The sequence below is a fragment of the Sorghum bicolor genome, chromosome 3, assembly GCF_000003195.3.
Source record: "Sorghum bicolor cultivar BTx623 chromosome 3, Sorghum_bicolor_NCBIv3, whole genome shotgun sequence".
Classification (NCBI taxonomy): domain Eukaryota; kingdom Viridiplantae; phylum Streptophyta; class Magnoliopsida; order Poales; family Poaceae; genus Sorghum; species Sorghum bicolor.
The window spans coordinates 31,556,811-31,577,638 of record NC_012872.2 but is presented as its reverse complement, the minus strand read 5'-3'; the positions used below and the strand labels follow the sequence as shown (position 1 = coordinate 31,577,638).

The following is a 20,828-nucleotide window of genomic DNA, read 5'->3' as shown; positions in this document are numbered from 1 at the left end:
GTCTCCTCCTGTACCTCCCCATCCTGCAGGTCCACTTCCTCCCCGACGTCAAATCGTGGAGGCAATGGCAAAGGCAAGGGAGGGAAGGGCAAGGGGCGGGGTGGCAACGGACGCAACTAGCAGCAGCAGCAGGGCGCCCAGCAGCAGCATGGCGCTCCACAGGGTTTCTCCGGCGGACGTCAGGCCCCTCAGCCGGTCGGCCCCTGGGTTTGCTACAACCCTTGGGCCGCCCAGTGGCCTCCTCAGCAGCAGCCGCCGCAGTGGGGAGCGCCATCAACGCCTACTCCACCACCTCTGCCTCAACCTCCGCCTCTGCCTACGCACCAGGCGCACACCGCCTTCGCACCGCCTCAGTTTTCGGCCCCTCCGGCGTACGGGTCTTGGGATCAGGCGGGCCTAATCACCGCCCTCAACCAGATGGCGATCCATGGGCATGGACAGCGGAGCGACATCCCACATGTCCTCCAACGACGGTATACTCCTTTCCCGCCTTCCGTCACCACCGTCCTCCATCACGGTTGGCAACGGGCAAACTATTCCTATTCTTAGTCGTGGCACATCTCCTTTACAAATAGCTGATCGTCCCTTTTATCTTGATAATGTTCTTGTTGCTCCACAACTCACCCGTAATCTGTTATCTGTTCGACAGCTTACTCGCGACAATAACTGTTCTATTGAGTTTGACGCTTCTGGTTTTTCTGTTAAGGATCTCAAGACCAAGACGGTCCTCCTTCGGTGCAATAGCAACGGGGACCTCTACACCATCCCACATCACATGCCTCCTCGCTGTCATGTCGCTGACGTCCCCCTAGAGTTGTGGCACTCCCGCCTTGGTCATCCAGCACCCGCTGCCATCGCTACTCTAAATAAACTTTCAGCTATTCAGTGTAATAAAGCAGCTCGCCGCATTTGTCATGCTTGCCAGCTCGGTAAACATGTTAGGCTGCCCTTTGCTAGTTCAGTGTCTAGTACATCAGCACCTTTTGAACTTTTTCATTGTGATGTCTGGACCTCTCCAGTTGCGAGTATTTCTGGGTTTAAATACTATCTTGTGTTAGTAGATGATTATACACATTATTGCTGGACGTTTCTGCTTCGGCACAAGTCTGAGGTTCATGATCATATTGTTTAGTTTGCTGCTTATGCTCACACCCAATTCAGTTTACCTTTGCGTTGTTTTCAGGCAGATAATGGCACCGAGTCCCTCAACAATGCCACTGCTGCCTTCTTGGCTGGCCGCGGCATCCTACTCCGCACTTCGTGTCCCTATACATCTGCTCAGAATGGCAAGGCCGAGCGTATGCTTCGCACCTTGAACAACGTTGTTCGCACACTACTGATTCATGCCGCCATGCCTCCCCCTTATTGGGCCGAAGCTCTCTCCACCGTCGTGTTCCTCACGAATCGGCAGCCGTCCTCATCCAAAAACAACGGTATACCCTATCACCTTCTTCATCACAAGATGCCAGACTACTCCATTCTAAGGATTTTTGGCTGCCTATGCTACCCTAACCTAAGTGCCACGACTCACCACAAATTGTCTCCTCGTTCCACGGCATGTGTCTTCCTCGGTTACCCTCATTCACAGAAGGGCTATCAGTGTCTCGACCTGTCCAACCGCAAGATTATCATCTCGCGTCACGTCATTTTTGATGAGACTCACTTTCTGTTTGCGGCCTCCAAGCCTCGACCGGATTCACTTGATTTTTTGATACAGGATATACTTTCGGCGCCTGCTCCGTCCACCTTGGCTGGGCACACGCCGCTCTTGGAGGACACCAGCGATCCTATCGGGCTGGACCCGGCCATCCTGTGGTATGGTGCGGCCTACAGGCTGCCCCAGGGGATGGCCGACGAAAACAAGGCGCTCATCGACAATGACACATGGCGCCTCGTCCCTCGATCGCCTCGTGCCAACGTCAACACCGGCAAATGGGTCTTTAAGCACAAGTATCATGCTGACGGCTCTCTGGCTCGTCATAAAGCCAGATGGGTCGTTCGTGGCTTCTCGCAGCAGTACGGCATCGACTACGACGAGACGTTCAGCCCGATTGTCAAACCGGCTACCATCAGGGTCGTCCTCACAATCGCCGCCTCTCGCTCCTGGCCGATACATCAGCTGGACGTGAAGACCACCTTTCATCACGGCCATCTGAACGAGACAGTCTACTGCCAGCAGCAGCCCGGTTTCATCGACCCGGCGGCTCCTGACCACGTCTGTCTCCTGCAGAAGTCCTTGTACGGACTCAAGTAGGCACCCAGGGTGCGGCACCAGTGCTTCTCCGGCTTCGTCCAGCGGTCTGGCTTCACTGCTTCGACCTCCGATCCGTCCCTCTTTGTTTACAAAGTGGGTGCCGGCATCGCCTACTTGCTGCTCTACGTCGACGACACCATCCTGACAACCTCGTCGACCTCGCTTCTTCGACGCCTCACCGAGCTCCTTGACTCTGGGTTCGCTGTGACAGATCTCGGGGATCTTCATCATTTCCTCAGGATCTCTGTCACGCGTTCTGTGGATGGCCTCTTCCTGTCTCAGCGCCAGTATGCTATGGACCTACTCCAGCGCGCCGGCATGGCTGAGTGTCACTCTACGGCAACTCCTATTGACACACATGCCAAGCTCTCTGCTACGGACGGCGCACCGGTGTCGGATGCCACTCAGTACTGCAGCCTCGCCGGTGCACTACAGCACCTCACGATGACTCGTCCGGACCTCGCCTATGCAGTTCAGCAGGTTTACCTCTTCGTGCACGACCCGCGAGAGCCTCACCTTGCAATGCTCAAGCGTGTTCTGCGGTATGTCAAGGGCACCCTGTCCACCGAGCTTCACATCGGGACAGGCAGCATCACCAGTTTGACCGCCTACTCTGATGCTGATTGGGTTGGTTGTCTAGACTCTCGGCGCTCCACTTCAGGCTACTGTGTCTTTCTCAGCGACAACTTAGTCTCTTGGTCCTCCAAACGACAGACTACGGTCTCTCGTTCGAGGGCGGCGGCTGAGTATCGTGTTGTTGCGCACGCTGTGGCTGAGACTTGTTGGCATCCTCAGTTACTTCAGGAGCTCCATGCACCCATCTCATCGACGACGATCGTCTACTGTGATAATGTCAGTGCTACCTACATGGCCCAGAATCTAGTTCATCATCGTCACACGAAGCATATTGAGATAGATATTCACTTCGTCCGTGGGAAGTTTGCTTTGGGACAGGTTCGAGTGCTCCATGTTCTATCGTCTTCGCGGACATTATGACCAAAGGTACATTCACTGACTTTTTTAGGTCCAGTCTTTGTGTTCGTGATACTCCCATTTAGACTGAGGGAGGGTGTTAGAATATAATTATAACAGCCCATATTGGGCTTACGGCCCATTGGCCTTGTACACCTAGCCTGACTTGTATTAGTACCACATTGTAACTTGTAGATGTACTGCAAGCCTTCCTGGCTATATAATGAAGGTCACCCCCCTGGTTAGGGTGTGCGGTGTTTCTCTACATCTTTACACTATCATACTATTAAAATTAGCACTACAGGGAGAATTTCACCATCCATTTCAGGATTAATGGCCAAAGGGTAATATTTGTGGAACTTTAATCCCACATATTACATGTTAGCAAATAATGTTGTGTGTCATTAGTGTTAGCAGGATTTAAGATGGTAGTTAAGTAAAATAGTAAGGCTGATTATATGGTAGTAATTTTCTTCATTAACTAGGAGGCTATCACAGCCATATCTGTAGCTCTCTAATGTGTATAAATACAGAATAAAAAAGAAAAGCTGTAAGCTATTCAGCAGCACATACTACTGTGTTTGTGTCGGTGAGTGTGTCCTGGGTGTCCTGTTGAGGGCTTATACCTTTTACATGCATTAATTTATAAATAAAAATTCCAAAATGTTTACAACAATGAGGTTATACCATGTGAATTGCGGCGGTCTTCACCGTCTCGCGAGTTTTGTGAGCTATAAACTGACAGTAGAACTGACTTGTTCAAACCAGCCTTTAGAATAGTGAATCCAACAGGTGGACAAGGTGTATGCCGAAGAACCGCTGATAATGAAAAAAGCATCTTAAAACCATGGCTATGTACAGCACAGAAGCACACTATTGAGCCTATCTCTATGAAGTCCTTTGTTGTAGCATTATTTGAGAGACCTGCAAGATGTATCAGGGAACAGATTAGAATGTACAAGGATGGTGAATTGATTATACACTTAATAGCATCTCAATGTTATATCCATGGTTCAGCATAGAGCACATATAATCACCTGATTACAAGGATAAATAACAAACAGACAAATAAAATGATTAGAGTGAACAATCCAGAAAAGACATGCCTATAAATACTAATGTGCAATCTGTTACATATACATTTAAGAACCAGTGGAATTTAAATGATCATTTTTGCAGTAAACTCATGCGCGAGAGCATGATGCTGGTCACTATTGCTGCCTCGTCGTTTTTTGTGTAATTCGCAAAAAAACAATAATAATAATTGGCTAATAACCACTGAATCTCCAGTTATTCATAAATTGCACCTCACATAGCTTCTGATAATGTGGTCAGTTATAGGTTATAGATGCAGCAAAACCAATGCCTGCATTGTCCTCTCGGGCGACTCATGCAGACCCCGTCTAACCCCCTCCTCACCATCTCAGTCAACAGGGCCCCGTGCAGTGGTGATGAAGGTGGCAGCGAGGATCTTCCTCTTCTCTCATTGTGGTAGTCATGGTTGGATCCTAAGCTCCCTGAAGCAGCTGCCATTCAGCCCCGGGGTGGCTAGATCTAATGCCTTTGCGACCAGATCCGGCGCCTCCTAGCCAATCGTTACTGGTTCATGGGCCGAGCTGCATCAGAGTGGCTTCCCTCCTCAACATTGAAGAAGGGGGTAACCTCATGCTGGTCCGGATCCCCGGATGAAAGCAAGATGACGACCGTGGGCATATGGAAACACGAATATCATTAAGCACTACCCAATCATGGACGAAGTGGAGATCAACCTCGATGTGCTTGTTGCATTGATGCTGATTTTGTACTGGGTTCGTCGACATGTAGATAGCGATGATGTTATCATAATACACCAAAGTAATTCGGCGACCTGGCGAAGCTGTTAGTCGCTGGATCCTTACTCTAGGTGTGAGCAGGATCCTTACTCGCATTGAGAGGATAGCACATAGAATTGGAGCAATTTTCTGGGTTTATTTCTCACACAATGCTGGGGATACATATTTATAGGGCTACTAACTAGCCAGCATATGCCAAGATGCTGTCCTACAGATGCTAACTGCTGTCCTAAAAGCAGTCAAGATGCTGTCCTACAGATGCTAACTGCTGTCCTAAAAGCAGTCAAGGATGCTGTCCTACACAAGAACCATGTGCTGCCTACTGCAGCCCACAACCAGCCAACAGAGACTTATCCATCAGAAGCTGGGTGGCTTCAGCAACGCCATTGGCCAGCCCTGTATTCAGCTTCCACACTGGAGCACGAATCTGTATTCAAGCGCATGGGAGGACGAAGAGACTAGATTGTCGCCAAGGAAGACTGCATAGCAAAAAGTGGATTTGCGAGTATCCATGCAGCCAGCACAATTAGCATCGGAGTAAGCCACTAGCTCAGTCTGCACGGTAGTGCAAAGGAGCCCAAGTGGAGAGTGCCACAAATATAACACAAAATGCGTTTGAGGGCACTAAGATGAGGCTCCTACGGATCGTGCATACGAAGACAGATCTGCTAGGAATAGGGGCGCCATCTGTGGTGGACATCTTCGGATTGATGTCAATAAGTGTGGACACAGCAAGCACACGGCCATACCAGCCTGCTCTCAAGGATGTTAAGACTGGAAGGGGACACCAGAGCACTTCTGAACATGCAGCGTAGAGTTTGCATCTTGATGAAGTAGAGTTTGCTGCCAAAGAGGATCGGCTGATCTGGGGCTGATGTCGCTGCATCTCGTCGTTGATCACCTTTAGCCACCCAGTCACCGCTTCAATTAAGAGGTCCGCCATGTCGAGCAAGGTGTACTAATTGGGGACAACGAGCAAGGGCTTCTCATCCGCACACTGCTCGCTGATGTTCCTGCTAGTGGTTGAGGGAGCTCATCATCCCCGTTAGGTGGAGCAAAAAGTCATCAATATGCACGTCATCACGGAATGAGAGCAACTCCATTGCAGCGAAGAGTTGCATGCGCGCTCCGAACCAACATGGATGGACTTGATCGCCTCTTTGGCCATCTTCTTCACCATCATCGTGTGGGTCATCTCCAGGGGCACAGGAGAGAGGATGGAGTCAGAGAACCATGTGATCCTCCATGCAATCAGCATCACCATACTCGATTGCATCCCCAGAAGCCATGAGCCTTCAGCTTCACCTTCATAAGGCAGTTCCAATCCTCAGTTGCTGCGTGTCAACTATGGATGCAGCGTGCCACCGACTTCCTTCGCCCCGCGTTGGACGACCAATCCTCAGTTGTTGCCTGTCTCACTTTCATCACCAAGCGAGGAAGGTGGACACCCACTTTTATCACAGATGTCCAGCTTCTAGGATGGGCAAGCTCTACGCATGGCATTGCCAGGTTACGGTCACACTCAAGGGTGGGTTGGTAGAGGTTGGACAATAATGTCTGTGGACTGACCTTGGAGGCATCATCTTTGCACATGTTCCCCGATTATTAGGATATGTATATAGCAGGATCAGTTAGAGATTGATTGGATTGATTAGAGATTGATTGGCAATCCCCTAGATAGGCTAGCTGCCATGTATAGCCTAGGATTGTTTCTATTTATAGCCTAGGATTGTTTCCTTGTACAGGGAATAGCTTCCCATGTATATAACTTCCATGCATGCCTATTGGCTATATATATGAAAGGATCCCCACCCAAAATGGGTGTGCGGTGATTCCCTCCATTCTATTCCTCTCTACATGGTACCAGGCTATCTTTAGGTCCTCTCCCAAACTCCCACCGCACCAGCCCTCCCTGCTGCGCTGCCCCCCCCCACCCAGGTCGCCATGACCGATTCTGGCCCTAGCTCCTCGAGCAACATGAGCACCATCCCTGCTCCTGCCGTGTTCGATCAACGTCAAAAACCACATCCCGGTGACCCTTGAACTGATCAAGCCCAACTTCAATCAGTGGGAACAGTTCTTCACCTCTATCTGCGGGAAATTCGGTCTCCTTCCACACGTCGACGGCACGGAGGAGGCCAGCCCCGCCGAACCCTCGGTTCTGTCGGGCCGGGCATCATCGGCCTGGCTGCGTCGCCGAACCAAACTGCGTGCGAGCTCTAGGTCGCCATCAGGCGCATCTTCGAGGCCAACAAGGCTCCGCGTGCCATCTTCCTGGGTCATGAGTTTCACTCCAAGACGTAGGTGATTCCTCCATCAACGACTACGCGCAGCGGATGAAGGCCACCGCCGACGTGCTCCGCGATGTCGGTCGCACCATCACCGACTCGGAGCTCGTCCTCAACTTCCTCCGCGGCTTCAACCCCCGCTTCACCGGCACCGCTGACAACATCGCCAACTCGCACCCACCGCCGGACTTCACCACCACTCGCGAGAAGTTCGTGCTGAAGGAGCTCCGCCACGCCAATGAGGGCACCGTTGCGGCCCAGACAGCGTTTCACGCTGCGTCCGGTACAGGCTGCCGCACCCTCTCCAGCACCACCGGCGGCGGCCCCATCGCTGGTCATCAAGGCGGCTACCGCGGCGGTTCTAGCAACGGCGGCGGTCAAGGCGGCGACAATGGTCGCTGGAAGAAGGGCAAGGGTGGCGGCGGCTCAAACAACAGTGGCGGGCACAGGTCGCCTGCCCCGGCGACCCCCTAGTACTGCTACCCTCCCAAGACCACCGGGGTGCGCCAGCAGCCCTGGCGCCCGCAGCCGCCGGCAACAAACCCAGCCTGGCGCGACCCTAGGGTCCTCGGCGCCTTCCCTCAGGCCCAGGCGCACACTGCGTTCGCCCCCCGCCCAATTGTCCGACACCACACCATCCCCGCAGCAGCATGGTGGCTGGGATCAGGCCGGCCTCGTCGCCGCCCTGAACCAGATGTCCCTCCAGGGGTCTTCTCCCTAGGTCTTCGACACCGGCGCCACAGCTCACATGTCGTCGTCGGATGGTATACTCCTCTGCCGTCTCCCCCCTCCTCCCTCCGGCATTACAGTTGGCAATGGCACCACCATCCCTGTCACCTGCAGTGGCACATCCACACTCTCTCCCCTAAACTCTATTTTTCGCCTTAACAATGTTCTGGTAGCCCCTGCTCTGGTGCGCAACCTCCTTTCTGTTCGTCAATTCACCCGTGACAATGCTTGTTCAATTGAATTTGACGCTTGTGGCTTTTCTGTCAAGGACCAACAGACGGGGCGCGTGACTCTTCGCTGCAATAGTGGTGGCGACCTCTACACCTACCCCTCCACATCAGCTCACTCCTGCAGCCTCGTCACCACGTCGTCCCTGTGGCACCACCGCCTCGGCCACCCCGGTCCATCCAGCCTCGCCACTATACGGAGTATGTCGGTCATTTCCTTCAATAAGAGCTCAACATGCCTCTGCCATGCCTATCAACTTGGCAAACATGTGCGACTCCCCTTTAGTCACTCCACTTCTATAACCAATGCTCCTTTTGATTTACTTCACTGTGATGTGTGGACATCCCCTGTGCTTAGCACCTCTGGTTTCAAATATTATCTTGTCCTCCTAGATGATTTTTCCCATTAGTGCTGGCCCTTTTGGCTTCGCCACAAATCTGAGGTGCACCGCCACATTGTTGAGTTTATATCATACGCTCAGACACAGTTTGGCACCACACCTAAATCCTTTCAAGTAGATAATGGAACCGAGTTTGTTAATCACGCCACCACTTCTTTCCTCGCTGCCCATGGGATCACCCTACGACTTTCCTGCCCTTATACCTCACCACAAAACAGCAAGGCTGAACGCATGCTCCGCACCACCAACACCACCATCCGCACCATGCTCCTCCATGCGTCCATGCCACCTCCCTACTGGGCTAAGGGCCTCTCAACAGCCACCTTCCTCCTCAACAGGCGCCCATCCTCCTCCATCCGCAACCAAATACATCACCAAATCCTTCACGGCACCCTCCCAGATTACTCCTCCCTTCGCGTCTTCGGGTGTCTCTACTATCCAAACCTTACTGCCACAACACCCCACAAACTCGCCCCTCGGTCCGCACCTTGTGTCTTCCTCGGATACCCATCCTCCCACAAGGGCTACCGCTGCGTTGACATGGCCACTCACCGCATTATCATCTCCCGTCATGTCATTTTCAACGAGTCTGTGTTTCCATTCTCGGCAACACCATCGCCGGCTTCCATGTCGTTGTCACTTGACTTTCTCATGCAGGGACTGTCCTCGACGACACCAGCGAGCACTCCTCCGTCGCTCGCTAACAGCAGCGAGGATATGCTTCTGGCGCTCCTAGACCCGGCCATACTACAGCTCAGCCCCTTGGCCACCCCTGCGGGCGGGCACACTCCAGCTGCCCCTCCTGCGGGCAGGCCACAGCCGGGCGGCCAGGGGCAGCCGGCTGCTCCTTCCACAGGCGGGCCACCGCCGGCTGCTCCTGCGGGCGGGCAACAGCTGGGCGGCCAGCGCTTCAGCATCGTCTTCAGCGGCCGAGCCCGGCCTCTGGCATCGCCGACCACCGAGGCTGCCGCTCCGGCTGCCTCCGTGGCCCCTGCTGCTCCCCCAGCAGAACCGGCGGCACCACCAGCACCGCCACCTGCTCCAGCAACCCGGCCTGTGACGCGCTCACAGACCGGCTCCCTCCGCCAAGTCCAGCGCTTCGGCTTCACCGCCTCCGTCGCCTCACCCACCCCGACAAACTATCGCAGCGCCCTCACCGATCCCAATTGGCGCGCTACGATGGCAGAAGAGTACAAGGCGCTGATCGACAACGGCACTTCGCGCCTTGTACCTCGGCCACCTAGTGTGAACATTGTCACTGGCAAGTGGCTGTTCAAACACAAGCTCCACTCCAACGGCTCCCTCGCCCGGCACAAGCCGCGCTGGGTTGTTCGCGGCTTCTCTCAAGAGGCCGGCGTCGACTACGACGAGACATTCAGCCCAGTCGTCAAGCCGGCCACGATCCACACCGTCCTCAGCATTGTTGCGTCTCGAGACTGGCCAATACGTCAGCTCGACGTGAAGAATGCCTTCCTCCATGGCAACCTTGTACAGGGAGTAGCTTCCCATGTATGTAACTTCCATGCATGCCTATTGGCTATATATATGAAAGGCTCCCCACCCACAATGGGTGTGTGGCGATTCCCTCCATTCTATTCCTCTCTACACCTCTCCTGCCAAAGATTGGTAGAGGGTGGACGGTAACAGTCTAGCTGGAGCTTTGTCGCTTGGCCCATGCACCCCGAGGAGGCTAGGATTGGTCTGAATTAAGGTTGAGGTTGTTCCTTTAATTCCAAATTTCCAATCAAGGGTGAGTTATGTAACATATGTGTGGCTGTGTGTGCAAGGGTTCTTACCACTTTTTTCCTTCATATAATGATACAAAGCTCTCATGTATGTTCAAGAAAAAAAGAGAGGTGTGCACTGCCTTACCGTGCCTCATCCAACGATCCACCTGAGCAGCTTTTGACTTTTTAAGAGCACTCAGTTGTCATTTATGACATAAATGACAAACAAGGGTACCTCTACATACAAATAGATAAGGGAAAAAAAGAATGCGCACCTAACTGTGAGAGTACCTCCATTGTTAATGAACCACTGCGCTCCAGAGCACTGGACACTAGATCAAGCTGGAGAATGTACAGTATCGAAAAATGAACCTCACAAAATAATACTAAGATCTGGCGGAGTCTCTTGTCGATTGAATGATTCACCAGAAACACCAAGAAAAAGCACACTGAGACAGAAATATGCTAGTTAGAAATGGTACAGGTCTAGGATAGTATGAAGGTAAAAGAATAAATTTTAGAGCCCACAAAGTGATTTAATAAGATAAAGGAACCAACTACTAACATAAATAAATGAAACAAAGCAGAACATTGCTCCATTTGCATGACTGACTAGGTAAACTCGAATGAGTGGATACATACAGGTTAGAATAATAATACAAAGGGACATCGAAGTGCTAATAAGTATTAGAAGAACAGGAATATTTGCATGCCCAGAGCCTACAGCTTACAAGTTGCAGTTAAGGGCTGGGATAAAAATAAACATTAGGACTAGTTTGGAATAAGGGCCTTTGGGGGAGGCAAACCCAGGGATGGAAAGCCTCCCATGGAGAATTAAGCAGCTAAATGAAATGGCAAGTCTGTGGATTGCTGGCCCCGGGAGAAATCCAGGATCCCGAGGGGGTTAGTGGTTCCAAACTAGCCCTAAGAGCCTCTGCTATGGAGATATCATAGTTGAAATATATGTCGTATGCATTCCAGTAGCCACTCAGAATAGAACATGTAAAAATAAATCAAAAAATGTAACATTTTAAGATGAAATGAGTAAATTCATAAAGGATAAATCTTTTCACAATTTATAGGACAAAATAAAAATAGTGAAACGAATTTAAAAAGACAACATAGAGAAGGAATGTTTCACCATACTGTATACAGCATGAATAAATCCTCGTTTCATCACAAGTAGAAAGAGTAATGTTAAAGTAATTGCACGTGAAAGTTTTCGTAGACCCCATGCTAGTGTTGCTACAATCAGAACCATTGTATCTTCCTTCTCTGGAAAGAACAGGCCACAAGAAATCAGAACACTAATCATATCACACAATAACAAAAACGTTTGCAATACCAAACATAGGGCACTGGAGCTCCTGTGCAATCTGTTTGAAGTAAACTCAAAATTCACAAAAAGGAATATTATAACATACTACTGAGGTAACTTTCAGACTCGCCTAAAAATGTAGAAATAGCCTCATGAAGTCTTGCCAAGCTACAGAGCCAAGAGAAACAACATGAATAATTTTATGTTATTGGATTCGAGTTGAACTTGAAGAATCATTGGTTCAATTTGTTTCATTGGCCTGGGAGATCTGGAAACACCAGAATGCATGTGTCTTTTATGGAGCAAGACCAAATATTATGTTGGTGCTACAGATCATTGCAAATGAATGTTTCTTATGGTGTTCGGCTGATGCAAAGAGACTACAGGAGCTTCTGATCAGTCTTGGACTTAGAGCAGCTGATCTTGCCCTCTGGTAGTCCTGGTCATGTTTTCTTTCTCAGAGCCAGAGGGCGAGGTGTGGGCTGTGTTTTTCTTTTTGTGTTACTGTGTGTGTGTGGGCGCGCGTGCTTTTGTTTGTTTGGGGATGCTTCTCTCCTTGTACTCTATGTACACTCTCTTCATCTTAATGAAATGATGCACAACTCTCCAGTGTGTTTGAGAAAAAAATTGTTTCTTTGGGGAACAATCATGCAATCATGACAATTTGATTGCAGGATGTTAGAGTATATGAGTATTAGGCCCATGAGGCTAGGCCCATGAGGCCCATGTATCCCTAATTATATGGCCACCCTGGATAGGGTTAGCCCAATTAATGAAACCCTAATTCTAACATGGTATCAGCCTAGGCTTTCCTCCTCCTCCTCCTCCCAGCCGCCTCCAGGCAAGCAGCCGGGCGCCGCCGCCGCTGCCATGGTAGGCCGGGAGCCTCCTCCCCCTCCTCTTCCAGCAGTTTCCTGCGCTCCCCTACCCAACCTGGGCCCAAGCCGCCGCCGCCGCGCGGGTGGCCAGCACCGACCTCCCCTGCCAGCGGGCGCGGCCCGCCCTCCTCTTCTCCTGGCGACCGTCGCGGGCACGGAGCCGGCGGATGCTGCGGACGCCGCGGCGCGCGCGGAGGCAGCGGCGCACGCGGACGCGGCGGCGCGCGCGGCTGCAGCACGTGCGGCTCGAGTGGACCGAGCGCCTGCGGGAGAAGCGGACGGGGCGCGCGCAGATCCCGCGGAGGACGTCACGGACGCACCTACGCTCCACCTGGGCGCGAACGACGACGCCACCGCAGCAGCCTATGCCCGGGGAGCGGCTGCCGCCATTGCTGCAGACCTCGGCATGCCCCTGGACGCGGCCACTCTGCCCAGGGCGCTGCTCACGGCCAGGGGCGCCCTGTCCAGGGGGCTTGCTGCCGGCCCGCGTGCAGCTATGGGCGCGGCCCCCTTCCCTGCACCGCCTCCGCCGCCCGTGATGGATCGTACGGACTCCACCCTCATCACCGCTCTCGCCACTGCTCGTGCTGCGGCTGCGGAGGCCGGGCCCGCGTGCGTGAGGCCGCTCTCGCTTGGGAGCGCAAGCGCGACGCGGCCGACGACTTGGCCCACCAGATCGGCGACGCCGAGCAGTTCCTCGGCCTTCCGACCTCGCCTGACGTCGGGACCACGTCCTCGGGATCGGCTCCGATCGTCTGGCACGATCCGGCCGAGCCCCACGAGGTGCAGCTCTACTACCAGGCAGGGGGCGTCCAGAACATACGCCTCCTCGTCCCGGTCGTCCTCGAGCCCGAGTCGCCCTCCTACGCTCGCTGGAGGGACTTGGTCCTCCTCACCCTCCGCCACTACGCCCTCAACGACCACATCCTCCTCGACACTGCGAGGGCGGTCCCGACCCCCTCGTGGCTACGCCTCGACAGCATCGTCCTCTCCTGGATTCTGGGGACGATCTCCCTAGACCTCCACTACCTCGTCCGCAACACCCCGAGCGCTCGCGGGGCCTGGCTGGCACTCGAGGACCAGTTCCTGGGCAACGCCAAAGCCCGGGCTCTGCGGCTCGACGCGAGCTTCCGCACCTTCGTCTAGGACGACCTCTCCGTCAGCGAGTTCTGCCACCAGATGAAGGGCATGACGGACTCTCTTGGCGACCTCGGCTAGCCCGTGGAGGACCGCATCTTGGTCCTCAACGTTCTCCATGGGCTCAGTGACCGCTACTCCTACCTCCGGACGTGGATCACCCGGCAGCGGCCCTTCCCCACCTTCCTGCAGGTCCGTGACGACCTTGTCATGGAGGAGCTTACTCAGGGCCTACAGCCTGGGTCCACCTCCCCTCTGGGGTCCTCGTCCTCCTCGACTACTCTTGCTGCCACTCCTCCGCCCCGTCCCGCCACACCACCACAGTCGTCACTTCTTGGTCCTCTTCCCCCAGGCCGATCGGGGGTGGGGGGGCTGTGGCGGCCGCCGTCGCCGTGGTGGGGGACGTGGAGCAGGTCGTGCGGGCACCACGACGCCGCCACCTCCACGAGGTGCACCCTGGCCATCCTACAACAACCCATGGTCAGGGCGCATCTCTAAGTGGTCGTTCCAGGTTTCCGGTGGCGAGCCTCGCCCGCCGACGGCCATGCTCGCGGGTGCTCCCACGGGATTCCCCTCAGTGACCCCGTGGGCGGCCCCGTTCTCCGCGTCCTCGTGGGCTACTCCACCCGCGGCCTTGCCCGGGTCTGCCGGCTGGGACCAGGCGGCCTTGGCGCACTCCTTCAGCACCATGGCCCTGGCACCTCTAGTTGGGCCGGAGTGGGTCGCCGACTCTGGGGCTACTTACCACACCACTCCTAACCCCGGTATACTTTCTTCTGTTCACCCTCCATCTTCCTCTCTCCCTTCGTCCATTATGGTCGCAAATGGGTCTTGTCTTCCTGTCACCTCTGTGGGTGCCGCCGGCCACCATGGTTCCTTTTATCTTCCTGATGTTCTTGTTGCTCCTTCTATGGTTCACAATCTTCTTTCTATTCGTCGTTTTACAGCTGACAATTCTTATTCTTGTTTTGTGGAGTTTGACTCTTCTGGTCTTACTGTGAAGGATTTGGCTTCCCGGCGTCCTCTGCTCCGATGTGACAGCACGGGGCCCCTTTACACTCTTCGCTTTCCGGCATCTGCCTCGCCTCCTTCGCCAGTTTTGTCAGCTGCCTTTGCCACCACTACCTCCACTACTTGGCACCAGCGTCTCGGCCATCCTGGACGTGATACCCTGATGCAGCTTAGTCGTAGTTCCGATATTCGATGTACTCGGGCTCACGATGAGCATTTGTGTTATGTGTGCCAACTGGGCCATCATGTTTGTCTTCCTTTTCATAGTTCTTCTCATGCGGCCCGCATTTTTGACCTTGTACATTGTGACTTATGGACCTCTCTATTTCTGGATACAAGTACTATCTTGTGGTGGTGGATGATTATTCACATTATTCCTGGACTTTTCTTTTACGTGCAAAGTCTGATCCTTTTCCCGCGCTTGTCCACTTTTTCGCTTGGGTGTCCACACAGTTCGGCCTCACTGTCAAAGCTGACTACTGTCTGACAATGGTCGAGAGTTCGACAACTTCACCTCCCACACTTTCTTTCTCTCTCACGGTGTCCATTTGCCCATGTCTTGCCTGTATACCTCCTCTCAACACGGCAAGGCTGAGCGCATGATTCGCACCACCAACGACACCATGCGCACTCTCCTGCTTCAGGCCTCGCTTCCTGCTCGCTTCTGGGCCGAGAGCTTGCACAACTCCACTTACCTCCTTAACCGCCTTCCTTCCGCTGCTTGTCCAGCTCCCACGCCACACCACGCTCTCTTCGGTACCCCTCCTCACTATGATCACCTTCGAGTCTTTAGGTGTGCGCGTTACCCAAACACCACCGCCACCGCTCCTCACAAGCTGGCTCCCAGTTCGACTCTCTGTGTCTTCCTTGGATACTCCTCGGATCACAAGGGGTACCGATGCTACGACCTTACCTCTCGTCGAGTCCTCATATCTCGCCATGTGGTGTTCGATGAGTCGACCTTTCTCTTTTCCACCACTACCACTCCCGCTTCCACCTCGGAGCTTGACCTCTCCTCTGTGTTTCCTACTGACCCGGTGGTCGAGCCACCTTTGCCGATGTTTCCTGCAGGTACTGCTACGTCGCTTGTCACCCGTGACACCTCGGGGCCTCTACCCTGCCCGGGTCCCGAGGGGTCACCTTCCGGCCCGGCCCCTGCGCCTGACGCGGGTCCCGGGTCGGCACCTCCGACACTGGCCCCACCGGCACGCTTCGTCCAGCCGGTGCGTGTCTACCAGCGACGTGCTCTCGGCGTGCGTCCCGGGTCGGCGTCTCCACTCCGGCCCCACCGACACGTTTCACCCAACCTGTGCGCGTCTACCAGCGACGTGCCCGGCTGGCGCCGCCCTCTTCGCTGCGTTCACCTGCGCCACCGGAGACGTCTTCCCCGCCGGCGACACCGACCCCGCCGCCGAGGCACCAAGCTTCCCGGGTCGCGACGCCGGTGTACCACCCTCCGCTCCTTCACCGACACTCGCGTCATGTTCACCCGATGGTGACGCGACACGCGGCTGGGACCCTGCAGCCCCGGGCTCTTGCGGCGATGCCCAGGGACTCGTAGGTCTCACCGGTACCCTCTTCCGTCCGCGAGGCCTTGCTGGACCCTCACTGGCGCCGCGCGATGGAAGAGGAGTACGCGGCCCTCCTCGCCAACCAGACTTGGTGGGATCTGGTCCCTCGTCCCCCGGGCTCCAACAACGTCACCGGCAAGTGGATCTGGACCCACAAGCGCCGGGCTGACGGCACCCTTTAGCGGTACAAGGCTCGCTAGGTTCTCCGGGGCTTCACTCAGCGGCCCGGTGTCGACTACGACGAGACCTTCAGCCCGGTGGTGAAGCCGGCCACCGTCCGCACGGTGCACTCGCTAGCTCTCACGCGCGGGTGGCCCGTGCATCAGCTGGACGTCAAGAATGCCTTCCTACATGGCGTTCTTTCTGAGACAGTCTACTGCAGTCAGCCGGCGAGGTTTGTTGACTCTTCTCGTCCCGACATGGTGTGTCGGCTCAACAAGTCTCTCTACGGCCTCAAGCAGGCCCCCCGGGCGTGGAACCATCTGTTTGCTGCTTTTCTGCTGACTCTGAGGTTTGTGGAGGCGAAGTCAAATACCTCTCTGTTCATCTTTCACCATGGGGCTGAGACTGCATATCTGCTGCTCTATGTTGATGACATTGTCCTCACAACCTCGACTAAGTCACTCCTTCTGCGGATCATCGCCTCTCTTCAGCACGAGTTTGCTATGAAGGATCTAGGTGCACTACATCACTTCCTCGGGGTCACTGTTGAGCCTCACCCTGCTGGATTACTCATTCACCAGGGGCAGTACACTCTTGATATCCTGGAGAGAGCTGGGATGACTGACTGCAAGCCCTGCTCCACTCCACTTGACACACAGGGCAAGATCTCGGAGGCGGAGGGTACACCAGTGACAGATCCCACTGCATATCGAAGTCTTGCCGGGGCACTTCAGTACCTCACCTTCACCCGGCCGGATATCACCTATGCAGTTCAGCAGATCTGTCTCCATATGCATGATCCCCGCGAGCCACACCTCACCGCTCTCAAGCGGATCCTACACTACCTCCGCGGCACCGTCGACTTCGGTCTCCTTCACCGACGGTCGTCCTCTACCGAGCTCGTCGTCTACACTGACGCCGACTGGGCCGGGTGTCCGGACACCCGCCGCTCCACCTCCAGCTACGCCGTCTTCTTAGGCGGCAACCTGGTGTCTTGGTCGTCCAAGCGCCAGCCGGTCGTCTCCCGCTCCAGTGCCGAGGCGGAGTACCGTGCTGTAGCCAACGGCGTGGCTGAGGCTTCCTGGCTCCGACAGCTCCTCGCCGAGCTCCACATCCCTCTCTCCCGGAGCGCACTGGTCTACTGTGACAATGTCAGTGCGGGGTACCTCTCCACCAACCCGGTCCAGCACCAGAGGACCAAGCATGTGGAGATTGATCTACACTTAGTCCGGGACCGGGTCGCTGTCGGCGATGTTCGGGTCCTCCACGTCCCGACCACCTCCCAGTTCACCGACATCTCACCAAGGGTCTCCCGTCCTCGACCTTCACTGAGTTCCGCACCAGCCTCAACATCACCAGTGGCTAGTTGTGTCTGTGGGGGGCTCGTGTGTTGTACCTCTTTTCTTTCGTGTCCAGTCTGTAAACTCCGTTGCGACGGTAGTTCAGATTGCGGGGGGATGTTAGAGTATATGAGTATTAGGCCCATGAGACTAGGCCTATGAGGCCCATGTATCCCTAATTATATGGTCACCCTGGTTAGGGTTAGCCCAATTAATGAAACCCTAATTCTAAGACAGGAGTTTCAACAGATCCTAAAACTCAGAAACAAAAGTAACTGGTGTTGTCAGAATTATGGAATTCAATGCATTATGGAATTCAATGCAGCGGTTTCTTTACAAAACCTTGTCACTAGTGTTGTCAGAATCAAATACATCAAACATATCCAACATGGCTGAATGCACGGCAGATTGAGCATCATATTGCTTAACTGTCAGCAGTGGAAACAATGAATATGTAAAATGAAAATGTTTTTTTCATGATAATATGATAGACATACCATCAATTAGGTGATCATCACTTGATGAAGGACTCTCCTCAGAAGTCAAGTATAGAAAAACAGAATTATTAACAAGATTACACAGTGCAACAAACACTCCAAGGCAGAATTGGGCCAGTAAAAATAATCCAGGAATAGAATAGTGCCAAAGTCCAACAGTCTCCCAAATCATCATATCCTGCAACATTGAGTTGATAACTTCTCATAAATACTGATAGAAAAAAAAACTTCTGGAGGACTTGCATAGCTTAACATGATACCTTTTGAAATCTTTTGTTGAAGAATGTGAATGCCACATTGAAGACATATGTGCTGGCTGCCCAGAGCAGAATGAACACGAGAAGTGACCCATTAAGCCGATGCATTTGGAACAAAGAAGGAAAAGCATATAAAATGTATCCAACATATGCTAGCAGACCAAAAGCACAAATACTAGTGAAGTTGAAACTCCAGAAAGAAAGGGCAAGCAGCAAGACCTGCAATAACCAAAGATATTTTTTCTGATATGAGAATGGTCATTGCCATATGCAAAAAGGAGAGAAGACATAGGGATAAGACAATTGCATATTTGCATGCCTTTGAAAGAGATTGACATCCATCTTTCAAACAGAAGAGTCCTTAACACGATCAGCTATCAAACCCTTGGAACATAAAAACCCAGGATACTGTAAGACATAATCTGCTGCTCCTCAAATCTCTCTTTGCTGCAGATTAGGAGTAAGAGCTGGTCAGCCTTGGCTGTCCACTCCTTGTTGCTGCAGCAGTAAGGCAATAGGCCATATCTAGTACCTTGGTAGAAGGCTACATCAGTCATGTCTTGGTAGTGGGCTGATCTAAGGCAATGTACTAGTAGTACTAGAAGTAGATGGGGCTGTATTCAGCCATACTCTTGCGTACCTTATAGTTGGTACAAGAGTTGTATATATACACCTAAGCAATGCAAAACTTCAGTTCAGCTGAAGCAACTTTCAGAGCAGCAAAGCTGCTGCTCGGCTGTGTGTGTGCTGTGCTCACCGTTTCTTCTACCTCTAGCCATAGTGAGTGTGTGAGTCAACTGGTAAGCTAGCTGCTTACCTGTCCAGGGAGTCGAGGGACCAAGAGATACAAGGGGACCCAGACTTGTCAACTTTACATAAAAAAATAGGGATTTTTGGTGTTTCTGCCCCTACTCCAGAGCTCAATGGTGATTTTACCCCATCATTTTAACCTTTCTGATTTTACCATTGTTATTTTCAAACGCAGCAGCCGTTTGCCCCTGCTCTGTAACACCGTTTGGGCTGTTGTGATTAAATGGCCAAAAAAAAATAAAAAAGAAAAAACACCTAGACGAAAAGACAACAATGCCCCTGATAAGGTGCGCCCCTTTCTCACTCGCTCGGACTGGCGCTCGTTTACGAAACACATCGGGCACTTCTTCCCCCATCACGAGCTAGGGTTTGGGCGAGGCTCCTGGCGGCGGTACTACCCAGCGGCAAGGTCCTGCAAGCAGCGGTGCTTCCTCTCCCCCTCCACTCCTGGCTCGCGCTCCCTCCCGGCGGCGGACAGCAGCGCTCCAGTGGTCCCAAGCATGTGCTTGAGTGAACCCCAGCGAGCTCGCAGCGACACCCGGGCAGCCACTGACAACCGCTTGCTGTTCAGAATGTTCACCATCAGGTTTCCTGCTATGCTGGTGATGCGGTGATTTTCTTGAGACCTTCTTGCTATGATCATAGACCTGCAAGCTCCTACTTGACTTGTTCGGGCATGACTCAGACCTCAAAACTAATCTTGCAAAGAGTGCAGTGATGATGACCAGCAACGTACTTCAGAATATCTTTCTTGTGCAAACAAAGATTTCCCGTACACCTATCTTGGACTTCCGCTTACAATCCATAAACCTACAAAGGCTGAACTGGTGCCCCTAATTGACAAGGGCGGTGATCACCTGCCAGGTTGGAAAGCATCCCCTTTGAATAGGGCTGGTCGCCTGGTGATGGTCAGAGTGGTCATTTTTTTCTCGAAAATGCAGGAGAGCTGCGCCTCATTATATTAAGAAGAGAGTAAAGGGCAAGAGCCCAAACAACACCACATACACACACACACACACACGCAATCACACCCCACCAGTTTCCAGGATTACATTCGCGCCCGTGACAAACCTACACAAGGAGACTACTACAAAGCTTGTCACTAACTTCCGGGGAGGAGGGCAGCCAAGAATGATTGCCCTGGAGCCCCTGCCATAGACCACAAGCGGCACTCCTCACCAGCTGCGATCAAAGCAACAGCCAAGTTTGGAGCTGCTCCATCAAAAACACACCCATTGTGATGATTCCATATAGTCCAAGCTCTGAGTATAATGAGCAAATTAATTCCTTGCCTCATCAACTCATCAGCGGTGCCGCTGCTAGCTTTCTCCCACCAATCATGGAAATATAACTCTGTAGGCTGAGAGGACAAGCTCTGAAGACCGACCTGTCTGAACAGATTAAACCAAAATTCTCT

General features: G+C 53.2%; 1 protein-coding gene across 5 annotated transcripts in view; it reads right to left on the bottom strand.

Annotated features, from left to right (window-relative positions):
• Positions 1-20,828, bottom strand: part of LOC8069573 (piezo-type mechanosensitive ion channel homolog) — a 62,589-nt gene that overhangs the window by 19,318 nt on the left and 22,443 nt on the right. For 3 of the 5 annotated variants that reach the window (XR_002450837.1, XR_002450839.1, XM_021455505.1), the window contains exons 9-13: positions 18,605-18,820; positions 18,345-18,522; positions 11,577-11,705; positions 10,706-10,879; positions 3,914-4,150 (exon numbers count right to left, since the gene is read on the bottom strand). Coding sequence is in view for 1 of the 5 variants with exons in the window: in XM_021455505.1 (XP_021311180.1) it covers positions 3,914-4,150; positions 10,706-10,879; positions 11,577-11,705; positions 18,345-18,522; positions 18,605-18,820 (934 nt within the window). In the remaining 4 variants the exon portion in view is untranslated. Of the gene's footprint in view, positions 1-3,913; positions 4,151-10,705; positions 10,880-11,571; positions 11,706-18,344; positions 18,523-18,604; positions 18,821-20,828 lie in introns of those variants that run through there. The other 2 variants (XR_002450838.1, XR_002450840.1) reach the window with 2 other exon arrangements.